Here is a 12,781-nt window from a genome sequence, read left to right on the forward strand (position 1 = left end):
TTCTTTCACTGAACATGTTTTCAAGATATATCTGTGTTGTTGCAAGTAGCAGTGGTCCATTCCTTTTTACTGCTAGTAGTATTCTATTATACAAATACACAACAATTTGTTTACCCATTGACCAGATAATGGTTATTCGAGTTGTTTTCTTTTCTCTTTTTTTTTCAACTTTTAAGTTCCAAGGTACATGTGTAGGATGTACAGGTTTGTTATGTAAGTAAACATGTGCGATGCTTGCTCCACAGATCAACCCATCACCTAGGTATTAAGCCCAACACACATTAGCTATTCTTCTCAGATGCTCTCCCTCCCCCTCCCCCACAGCAGACCCCAGTGTGTGTTGTTCCCCTCTATGTGTCCATATGTTCTCATCGTTCAGCTCCCACTTATAAGTAAGAACATGCAGTGTTTGGTTTTCTGTTCCCGTGTTAGTTTACTGAGGATAACGGCATCCAGTTCCATCCATGTCCCTGCAATGGACATGATGTTGTTCTTTTTTATGACTGCACAGTATTCCTGAATAAAGAACATCAAGTTGTTTTCTTCAAATATTCTGTCCTTAACAAAGCTGAAATGAATATTCCGTACAAGTCTTTTACCTGAATGTATTTTCGTTTACTTGGGTAAGTATCTAGAAGTGGAATTTTTGGATCATCAGGTAGAATTATGTTCATATTTATAAGAAACTGCATGCTTTTCCACAGTAGTTGTAGATTTACAATATATGAGATATCCAGTTACTTCATATATTCTCCAATATTTAGTATTGTCAGTCTTTTTAATTTTAGTGATTCCAGAGGTATGCACATTTCCCAATGACCAGTGATACTGACATTTTTCTATATGCTTACTAGTCAATCATATGACATTTTTTTTGAAGAGCGTTTGTGAAGCTGAAGAGAGAGTTGTTACAAAGACAAATTGAGATCACATATGAAGTTACTTGCAATGCTAAAATAAAGGACACACTTCCAAGGACTACTTGGGTCAGGCAGATGATGTAAATCTATAAGCCTAAAGAAGTGCACCAAATTAGAAAACACACTCATGTAAAGGAAGCTTCTAACTGCTACTTAGCACCAAGTGGTCACTGCCATGTGAAAAAGCAAGCCAGGTACTGCAAGATCTTCCTGTCTTATCAGAGAAGGTAGATATTTGTATGTTTACCTTTAGTTAATACTGGAATCAATTTGAAAAATATTAATCCTATAATAATCAAAGAAAATAAGCCATAAGTTTTCAAACTTTTATTTATATAAATGTTAGTGGCTTTTATACCAGGACAAACATTCTTATTATAATAAACATTAAACTATTCAGAACTGCTATTGGTTACTCTTGAAAAATGATACCTATTGCTCAACATCACTAATCATGAGGGAAATTCAAATTAAAACCACTATGAGATATCACCTCACACCCTTTAGGATGACTATTATCAGAAACATAAGAGACATAGAATGTTGATGGAAAAAGGGAACCCTATTACACTACTGGTGGGAATGCAGATTGGTACAGCTATTACGGAAAACAGTATAGAGGTTCTTAAAGAAACTAAAAATAAAACTACCATATGACCTAGCAATCCCTCTTCTGGGTACATACACAAAGTAGTATATGCAACTTTGTAAAGACATTTGCATTCCCACGTTTATTAGTCACTACCTCATAAAGATATCACAGCCTTACAAAGATATCTGCACTCTCATGTTTATCAAAACATTATTCACAATAGCTCAAATATGGGAACAACCTAAGTGTCCACTGATGAATGGATAAAGAAAACGTAATACATATTAACAATGGAATATTATTCAGCCTTAAAAATGGAGGTCCTGTCATTTGCCACACCATGGATGAATCTAGAGGGCATTATGCTAAGTGAAATAAGCCAGACACAGAAAGATGGGAAGGGTAGTGGAGGACTGGTGGGGAGGCAGGGATGGTTAGTGGGTACAAAAAGAAAAAAGAGAATGAACAAGATTAAGAATTTTATAGCACAATTGAGTGACTATAGTCAATAATAACTTAATTGTACATTTTAAAATAAAGAGTGTAATTAGATTGTTTGTAACTCAAAGGATAAATGCTCGAAAGGATGACTACTCCATTCTCCATGATGTACTTATTTCATGTTGCGTGCCTGTATCAAAATATCTCATGTACCCTCATAAATATATATACTTACTATATACCCACAAAAATTAAAAATTAAAAAAGAGAATGAAGGTAACAGCTAAAATGCTTCAGTGGTAACATCTATCCAGGAGAATCTGCCTTATTTGGGGAGAACAGAAGAAAAGTACATGTTGGAGAGAATGTAAAACAGAACTGCTACTTTGGAAAACAGTATGGCATTCCTCAAAGCAGTTAAACATAGAATTATCATATGATCCAGCAATTCCACTCTTAGATATACACCAAAAAAAAAAGGATGAAACTCATACGTTGACATGAAAGCTTGTACATGAAGGCTCATAGCACCATTATTCATTATAGCCAAAAAAATGGAAACAAGTCAAATGTTCATCAACTGATACAGCCATACAACACAGTATTACTCAACCCTAAAAAGACACTATAAAAAGTATTGATACATGTTGCCACAAGAATGAACCTTGAAAACATTATGCCAATTGAAAAACCAAACACAAAGGGCAATATGTTGTATGACTCCATATGAAGTGTCCAGAATAGGGATATCTATGCAGACAGTAAGTAGATTGATGGTTCCCTGAAGCAGGGAGGTATGGCAGGATTGGGGTTCAATGCTTAAGGGATGTGGGTTTCATTTTGAGGTAATGAAAATGTTCTAAAATTGATTTTAGTAAGCTTTTCAAAACTCTATTCAAAAAGTCACTAAATTATGCACTATAGATAGGTGAATTGTATATTTATGAATTATATCTCAATATCACAGAATGTATAAAGAAAAAAGAAACATACAGGTGAGCTATTGAGCCTCTTTCCTCCAGTTCCTAATCTGTCTCTCTGCAACCTGAGGATGCTGCTTAAGGTTTGAAATATTCTGTTGATGCATCTTCTATCTCTCCCCTGAACATTTCTAAATTTTAAATACATTCAGTGTACTTAACACCATGTTTCCCCTACCAGACTATGAGGTCTGAGAAGGCCAAAAACGTCTCATAAATCTTTATATGCAGAAAGCCTTGCACAGCCTGGCTCAAGTTTTCAATATTTTTATTTTAAGGTTAACACATTTTGTGTCCTACCTACAGAAATCTTTACCTCATGTTTGTTGTTGCAACAGACAGGGTTTGAAGAAGCTGTGCCAATGTATTTTCCCTTGCTCTCCTCACCACCTCTGCTTACCAGAGAATGAATAAATGATAACTGGCCTGAACACTGCTGAAAGGCTGCCAACCATTCTATTTGAACATCTTCAGGAACAGACAATAACCTTTACAAGATTATGATATCAAGAGGATCCCTTGTATACTTAAACCACAAACCCAAATACCTCTAGAACAACACAATGACAACTTCATCTTCTTTTAAAAGAAAAGGCTGTCCAAAAAAAAAACAGAGAATAATTGCTTTAAAACTATGGATTTAAATAAGATCCCTAGTCAATAAAATGAATTTCAAAAACATCCTTTAAAGGTACTCATAGGCCAGGCATGAGATTATCATGCCTATAATCTCAGTACTTTGGGAGGCCAAGGTGAGAGGACTGCTTGAGCCAAGGAGTTCAAGACAACCAGCCTGGTCAACATAGTGAGACCCTGTCTCTACAAAAAATTTAAGTTAGCCAGATATAGTGGCATGCACCTGTAGTCCCAGCAACTCAAGAGTCTAAGGCGGGAGGATCCCTTGCACCCAGAGATAGAGGCTGCTGTGGACCATGACCACACTACTGCACTCCAGCCTGGGTGTCAGAGCAAGACCCCATCTCAATAAATAAATGAGAGAAAAATGAGAAGCAACTTAAACATTCAATCAAAAATGAATCATTGATTACTAACATTTTCATTCAATGGAAAGTAAGCCATTAAAATATGTCGCTACATCAAAAATCTTTCTAGCAAAATGTAAACGAATTAGAGAACATAGAAACTGTGAAATAATGAATAAAGAAAATACAATGAAAAGGGATATGAAAAAATGAAAACAACTTTGTGAGAGAATAATAAGTGATACTACTTTTTTTCATTACCCAAAGTAAATGTGATGCTTTAAAAACCTAACATCTTTGGAAATGGGATAAAAACACTTCAACACACCTTTAACTTTGGAAACGGGATAAAAACACTTCAACATACCTTTAATATAAACTGTAATATGTAAAACACTAAAAATTAATATACTTTAGCTCAAAACATCTTTTTCATTAAGACCTTTAGGCAAAGTCTTAATAATGCAAAACCTTATACATTAACCAATCGCAAAGGAAATGGAGAAGGACAGAAAAAAAGTCCAAATATCATTCTCAAAAAAAGTTTTCTCCAATAACACATGACAAGGTAAAGTGAACACAAACACAACCACCAAAAACACATAATAACAGCAAGTGAATTTTATCTTAATAAAAACTGTATTAAGACAGACCTAGGTTTGAGTCCTGACTACTACATTTTAGTTGTATGAACTTGGGCAATTATTCAACTTTTGTCAACCTCTCAGAAGAAAATGGTACCTGTCACAATTGGGGTTTTCTTCAATTGTAAGAATTAAATGAGATAATAAATATAATGACTTTATTATATATATGCTGTTAACTATATAGAAAGTACTCAGTAAATCAAGAGATGCTTACTACTACTGCTACAAATATTATTAAAACATCTCTAGCAGTTTTCCAGCTGAAAGCATTATGCTAATTTCATATAAAAACAAAGAAAATGTTACATGTGAACAAAGTAGCAAAGAAGAGCGTAATATATGTTCATCTGATCTCTCCTATGGTTTGATAAGCTCTCTTTGTAGTGAAAGGCCCACAAACCAAGCTCATGCTTTCCAGTATTTCTTACTTAGAGGCATCAGGACAGAATTCTTTTATTCATCATTTACATTTTTTTATTGTTAAAAGCAATAAAGAAGAAAATATTCAAAGGATCTGAATAAACATTTCTCCAAAAAGGTAATAGAAGTGGCCAAAAATAATAGGAAAAGATGCTCAATATTAGTCACCGGGGAAATGCAAATGAAAACTACATGGGCTATCACTTCATACTCATTAGGATGGCTATAGTTTGAAAAAAAACAGACAATAAAAACTGTTGGTATTAACATCACTGATCATCAGAGAAATGCAAATCAAAACCACAAGTTTATACTATCTCATGCCAGTCAGGATGGCAATTATTAAAAGGTCAAGAAACAACAGATGCTGGTAAAGTTGTGGAGAAACAGGAACACTTTTACACTGTTGGTGGAAATATAAATTAGTTCAACAGTTGTGGAAGGTGCAGTTTTTCCTCAAAGATCTGGATCTAGAAATACCATCTGACCCAGCAATTTCATTACTGGGTATATACCCAAAATAATTTAAATCATTCTATTACAAAGACACATGCACACGTATATTCATGGCAGCACTATTCACAATAGCAAAGACATGGAATCAACCCCAAATGCCCATCAATGATAGACCAGATCAAGAAAATGTGGTACATATACACCAGGGAATGCTATGCAGCCATAAAAAGGAATGAGAGCATGTCCTTTGCAGGAACATGGATCGAGCTGGAAGTCATTATCCTCAGCAAACTAACGCAGGAACAGAAAACCAAACACCGCATGTTCTCAGTTATAAGTGGGATTTGAACAATGAGAACACATGGACACAGGGAGGGGAACAACACGTACCAAGAACTGTCAGGGGACGGGTTGGGGGGAGAGAGAGCATTAGGAAAAATAGCTAATGCCTGCTGGGATTAACACCTAGGTGATGGTTTGATAGGTGCAGCAAACCACCATGCCACACGTTTACCTATTTAACACACCTGCACATCCTGCACATGTACCCCAGAACCTAAAATAAAAATCAAAATTTTTAAAAATAAAATCACTTTCTTGGAAAAAAAACTTGGTGAGGATGTGCAGAAATTAGAACCTTCTTACAATGCTGGTGCAAATGTAAAACTGCACAACCACTATGGAAAATAGTCTGGCAGTTCCTCAAACGGTTAAACAGTGAGTTACCATATGACCCACCAATCCCACTCCTAGAGATCTACCTACCAAAATGAAAATATGTATCCACACAAAAACTTGTACACAAATGTTCATAGCAGCATTATTCAAAATAGCCAAAAATAGAAACAATCCCAATGTCCATCAATTTCTAAATATATATTCTATTGTTTATATTTGAGATTTACAACACGATGTCATGGAATACAAAGAGAGTAAAATGACTGTGACAGTGGAGCAAACTAATATATCAATCATCTTACATAGTTACTTTTTTTGTGACAAGAGTAGTTAAAATCTACTTTTTCTTTCTTTTTTTTTTTCTTGAGACAGGGTCTTGCTCTTTCATCCAGGCTGGAATGCAGTGGCGCAATCATGGCTCACTGCAACCTCAATCTTCCTGCCTCAGCCTCCTGAGTGCTGGGACAACAGGTATGTGCCACCATGCCCAGCTAATTTTTCATATTTTTATAGAGACAAGGTTTGCCATGTTTCCCAGGCTAGCCTCAAACTCCTGGTTTCAAGCCATCTGCCCACCTTGGCCTCCCAAAGTGCTGGGATTACAGGTGTGAACCAACACGCCCAGCCAAAATCTACTTATTTAATAAAAACCTTTAACAAAATAAAATTTTATTAACCTTGGGCCTCATGTTTTACATTCGATATCTAAACCTGTTCATACATACCTTCCATTTTGTATCCTTTAACATACATCTCCTATTTCCTCTTCCCTCTCACTGCTGTGGTAAACACTGTTTTATTCTATATCTCTGTGTATCGGCGCTCTTTCTTTATTTTTAGATTCCACATACAAGAGAGATCACGCAATATTTTTCTTTCCGTGTCTGTCTTATTTCACTTATCATAATGTCATCTAGGTTCATCTACGTTGTCCCAAACGGCAGGATCTCCTTTTTTAAAGGGGAATAATATTCCATGGTGTGTATACATACATACATACATACACACACACACACACACACACGCGCCACAATTTTCTTTATCCATTTGTCTGTTAGTGGCAAATGTCCATCAACTGATAAGTGGATAAATAAAATGTGGTAGAGCCAAACAGAATAATATTCAACAATAAAAAGAAATAAAGTACTGACATGCTGTAACATGGATGAACCTTGAAAATAAGTTAAGTGAAAGAAGCTAGTTACAAAAGACAACACATTATATGGTTTTGTTTATAAGAAATATCCAGAATAAGTAAATCCACAGAGACAGAAAGTAGACTCATGGTTGCCTAGGACCAGGAGAAATGTGGAATATGGAGACTAGGGGGTGACATCTAAAGGGTATGGAGTTTTGTGGGGAGTTAAAAGTGTCCTAAAATTGCTTGTGATGATGGTGGCATAACTCTCTGAATATACTTAAACTCATTAAACTATACACATTAAATGAATGAATTGTATGCTTTGTGAATTATATCTCAATAAAATTGCTTTTTAAAAAAGATTATTTCTTTTTGGAGCCATTGTTCTGTATTAAGACAGAAAGAAGAAAGAAAATTAAGGCAAATGATGATGGGTGGGATAAAAAGTGATGAGAAAGCTCAATGGAAAAGATATGAAAAACAGAATGCAAGAATATTAATTATTTTCCTTTGAAAATGACAAACTCATAGTGTAATGATAAATAAAACTACTACTTTCAATGCCCACATTTTTCAAAGGAAACAAGCCTGGGAGCAACCAAAGAGTATAAGACTTGGGAAGAGTCTTGAGACTACTTTTGTGAGCCATGTGTTAAATTGCCAGAGCCTCTGTTTCTTCAATATAAAACGAAGTCCTACAACCCCTATATCATAAAATGTACAAATTCACACTAGGTACCTGTATTAATTAGAGTTCTCTAGAGGGACAGAACTAATAGGAAAGATGTATGTACGAAGGGAAGTTTATTAACGAGTCTTGACTCACAGGATCACAAGGTGAAGCCCCACAATAGGCCATATGCAAACTAAGGAGCAAGGAAGCCAGTCTGAGTCCCAAAACCTCAAAAGTAAGGAAGCCGACAGTGTAGCCTTCGTCCATGGCCAAAAGCCTGAGGGCCCCTGGAAAACCACTGGTGTAAGTCCAAGAGTTCAAAAGCTGAAGAACATGGAGTCTGATGTTCGAGGGCAGGAAGCATCCAGCATGGCAGAAAGATGAAGACTGGAAGACTCAGCAAGTCAAGTCATTCCAACTTCTTCTGCTGGCTTTATTCTAGTCACGCTGGCAGCTGAATAAATGGTACACTCCCAGTTTGAGGGTAGGCCTGCCTCTCCCAGTCCACTGACTCAAATGTTAATCTCTTTTGGCAAAACCCTCAGAGACACACCCAAGAACAATACTCTGCATCCTTCAATCCAATCAAGTTGACACTCAATATTAACAATTACAGAACCCAAGAAATAGTAGCTGTAATTTTTTAAAAGCAATTCAGCCCTAAAAACAAACTTGTAAATTCCCAAATCAATACATCAATAGCATTAAGGAAGGGACAAATTTCTCTTTGCCAATCCAGACAGCCAGACTAAATTCTTGCCTTTATGGTCAGCCAATATTCCTACAACCTTCTCTCTCTGTTGTTTGTTCAGCAAAGTAGCACTAAAGAAACCCATATTGAAAACACAATCTTTACCTTGAAAGAGTTGGAAGGTAGATAGAATCCACTCTTTTAATCTTTGATTGATGTCTAGGATAAATAATTAAGCAGCAATAATTCTAAACTTAATCTGATGCAAGCAAAGACAAAAGAATTTCATGATTATAACTTTCAAGATGAAAGAGTTCACTTTCAAACCTAAGGGGGAAAAAAGCACTACTTATTTTACAAAGGCAAAGTTGGGAAAGCCCTGCAAAATCCAATTCTGGGTACTTTTCCAAAGGTATTTGTTAAAGATAGAGTTATTCAATTTATTCTCTTTTCTTTATTAATTTGTTTTATTTAACCAAATTAGACTGTCTTTCTATATACCTAATTATATTTGATAGTCAAGGATCCAAAGAGTAACAGATAGACAAATCATTACCAAATGCCACCAGGAAATGGATTTATAACTATGCTGAATGTTTTCCTTCTTGAAACCTTGGCTACATCACGCTTCACACATGATATCAATTAGAAAACAAAATAACTGGCTTCACAGAATGCAAGCTGACCTCTGTGAATAGCACTCTGGACACAAAACAAAAGATGAGCCCCCAGTTAGTAAATGTGGCCTGGCAAGAGCTGGTGAATACCAAGTATACTTTATGACTGTAACACACATCACAGGACATAGCAGCAGCTTCACAAATAATGAACACACACACACACACACAAAGCTTGGAAAGCCTTAAAACAGAAAGATATATTACTACCATCATCAAGCCTCAAAGGAAAATAGATTACATCTACTTATTTAGATAAATACAGAGCTATTCATTACCAAACATTAAAAAAAAATTATCACCAAAATTAACAGTAATGCAGTCACTTTCAACAAATTCCACAATTCTGGACATTGGTAATATCTATAAAGAAAACTGGTATATAACACTTAGTAAGCATCAATAAAATAGTTTGCTTTAGTAAGCATCAATAAAATAATTTACTATCTAGACAAGAATGAACAGATGAAAAACAAGAGGTAAGAAAATAAGCATTCTTTTTCTAATAAAATGAACTTAACTAATTAGTGGTATTGCTTTATTATTTATTAATACCTATGTGAGCAGATATTACACTAGGTCTTCTTTGTGTATAATCTTATTTTATCCTCATTTGAAGGAACAAAGGTTCAGAGAAGCTAACTAAATTAAAGGACACATAGAACAACTGATATATATTATGTACACTAGTGTCTAAAAACAAACGTGCTTTATCTTCAGTACTAACCACAGTTAATGATGATGTGTTAGAGAAATGGAATGAGGAAAGTCAGTGCCAAACTCAGGGTAATTCTTATGAATTAATAAGCATTGATAAACTATACAGCCTTATAGTAACAGGAGGGGGATGGGCAGAGAAAACAATGGAATCATAAAAGCAATAAGGCTAAATTACTATTTATTATAAGAAAAAATGTTAATTTCAGAAATGAGTTGATGCCTGTTAGGAAAAAATAATGAAAAGGAAATGTAACAAAACAGTAAAAATGGTCACCTTTTGGAGGTGAAAGTTTAGAATTCTTTCTTCTCTCAAAACTGGTTTAAAAATAGATTTTAGGATGACTTATTATGAAAGTAATATAACTATTAAAGAGATATTTCCCAATCTCAGATAACTGACAGAAGCAGTAAAATCAAACGTCCTTGGGCATGTGTGGTATTCTCCTGCTATAATAGCCCCTTGCCATTAAGTTCTAACAACTCTTCCAAATATTGGGCACACGATGTGAAAGTATTGTCCTTACCACACATCAGTTTTTAAACAGCAATGATGTTCACTGCCTGCTGAAATGAGTGTTCACCAAAAAGAATAGAAGTGTATTCTCATACCAAGATCCTGAGTAAATATCTAACCTCTCTCTGGGGTCTATCTTCCTCATCTGTAAAATGGTGTTAATCCCTATACTGCAGACTTGTTAAGAAAAATACATAAAAAGTGCTTAGCCCAACGACACGAGCATAACGCTCAATATGGCTGTCACTTATATTATCTATCATTGTATTCATTACTATCATTATCAACCATAACTAACCATAACCATGAGGTGGGAGAATTCTACTTAGTCTCATTCACTAAAAAACTACAATTGGGTATATATGTTCACTAAGTCAAAAACTTTGGTTAGGTCAATGAATGATCTTTGATGCAATTACCACATTTCTCTAAAACAGTAGATTCTCTCTGCTATGTTATAATTCTGGGAACAGTCTGAAGTTCAGAAAATGATTTACAAGTTTAGTTCTAATATTTACCCACCCTACTCAATCCAATCACTAGGAATGAATGGTTCTTTCCCAATCTTTTAGCTATAAAAGTGCCACTGGCCCACGACAATTTCTTCACCTCACCTGTTTCTAAAGCTCTATAATCACAAAATTAAGAAGCAACTATACTCTAGAGTTCTCCTATAGGCATAACTTTCCCTTTTGTCTTAACAAAAATAAATAAGAACAAAGAAAAACCTTAAGTCTGGTTTTCTTTGATCTCTAGAGAATGCCTACATGACTGGATGTTTCAAGATTCCCTTCTAGAAAGAATTTGTAAAGTAGGTCTTGCTTCACTTTTCCAAGAAAAAAATCACTGGGAATGAACACTCAGACTTTCAGTTATTTGAATCTAAATTTACATTCTTGTACCCACTCTGCCTTATAAAAGATTTTCTTCAAAATTATCCAAAGCAATTTAAAAATGCCTACCTCAGCTTGACAGAGTGCATGAAGACCTTGTAATACCAAGGCTGCTGGAGTAGCTTGATCAGGCTTGGTGCATTCATTCAACACCTGAGAAATAGCTGCCAGCATATCTGCACCATGTTGATATGGCCTAAAAGAAATGAAAGTTTAAAAGCAAAATTAATACTAAAGTGCAGTTATCACTCCCTGATCGTTTGCCTAAACAAAAAGCATCCACCATTTTCTATACTCTTGTGCCACTAAATGGTGACCCTCAAATATTAACACCATGTTTTTTCTTCAAAAATGTGCATCACGATCATTTTCTGCTATAATTTTATGCTCGTTTTTATATAGAAATAACCCAGAAAGACACTTTTTAACAAATTTCATTCACCCTAAATCACAAATCCTATTGTCTGAATTGAGAAAAACTCAAGGCTGTAATAATGGTAAAAAGAACTGAATTACCTAATTAAGATTAGTAAAGATAGAGCTATTCTTGCCTGATAGTATCAAATACTTGTTACAAAAGCAGGAATTTGAAAACAGAAGATGATTTGTGGTAGTAGCAATACTAACTAGGGTGGTTACACCTATCACAATAATGATGATAAGGATAAAAATTATAAAAACTATAACCGACTGAGCTCCTATCTCATGCCAGGCACTGTGCTAAATTCATTCACTCATCCTCCTCCCCTTCCTCTCCTTTCCAATCCACATATATTGTGCTATCCCCAGAATACCATTTATTCATAGTTAGGCAGGTCTATTCTCTGAATTCCTTGTCACCTTTCAATAATATCTTTAATTTAATTAACAAAATGTAAACTGATGAAATTGCCTGTCAGAAATCTATTGTTTCACTGTCCCACAAGTGGAAATAATTTGCCACAATGAAAAAATTTATAAGATCTGGAGGTAGCAACTGAAAGGAACACTGAATAAGTTATCAGTAGACTGATCTGGTCTGATATTCAGTCTATCCTGAGCCTCAGCTTTAATTATATAGGATAAGAATGTCAGCCAATAACTTTTATCTCTGAATTTTTTTCCATGCCAATAGCTCAGTAAAATTCAAACTCCCAATTCTTGGGTTACACACATGTAACTCCTTTTTTTTTTTTTTTTTTTTTTTTTTTGGTAACTTTTACACTGAGGTCATTTTTGTTTTGCCAAAAGATGGAAGCTTAGAAAACAGGTAAAATTGCTAGGGCTTAGCTTCTGTATATTCTGATCCAAATTTTACTTGAAACAGGAATCATCCATGTTATCAGCATCTGGGCCAACCCATTGCACAGCTTCAG

The 12,781-nt window shown here is 35.1% G+C and overlaps 1 protein-coding gene across 11 annotated transcripts in view; it reads right to left on the minus strand.

Annotated features, from left to right (window-relative positions):
* Nucleotides 1–12,781, minus strand: part of FOCAD (focadhesin) — a 315,699-nt gene that overhangs the window by 164,852 nt on the left and 138,066 nt on the right. For all 11 annotated transcript variants that reach the window (XM_054501249.2, XM_063650500.1, XM_063650493.1 and 8 more), the window contains one exon: nucleotides 11,496–11,622. In XM_054501249.2, the coding sequence (XP_054357224.1) occupies nucleotides 11,496–11,622 (127 nt within the window). The remainder of the gene's footprint in view (nucleotides 1–11,495; nucleotides 11,623–12,781) is intronic.

The sequence above is a fragment of the Pongo pygmaeus genome, chromosome 13, assembly GCF_028885625.2.
Source record: "Pongo pygmaeus isolate AG05252 chromosome 13, NHGRI_mPonPyg2-v2.0_pri, whole genome shotgun sequence".
Lineage (NCBI taxonomy): Eukaryota > Metazoa > Chordata > Mammalia > Primates > Hominidae > Pongo > Pongo pygmaeus.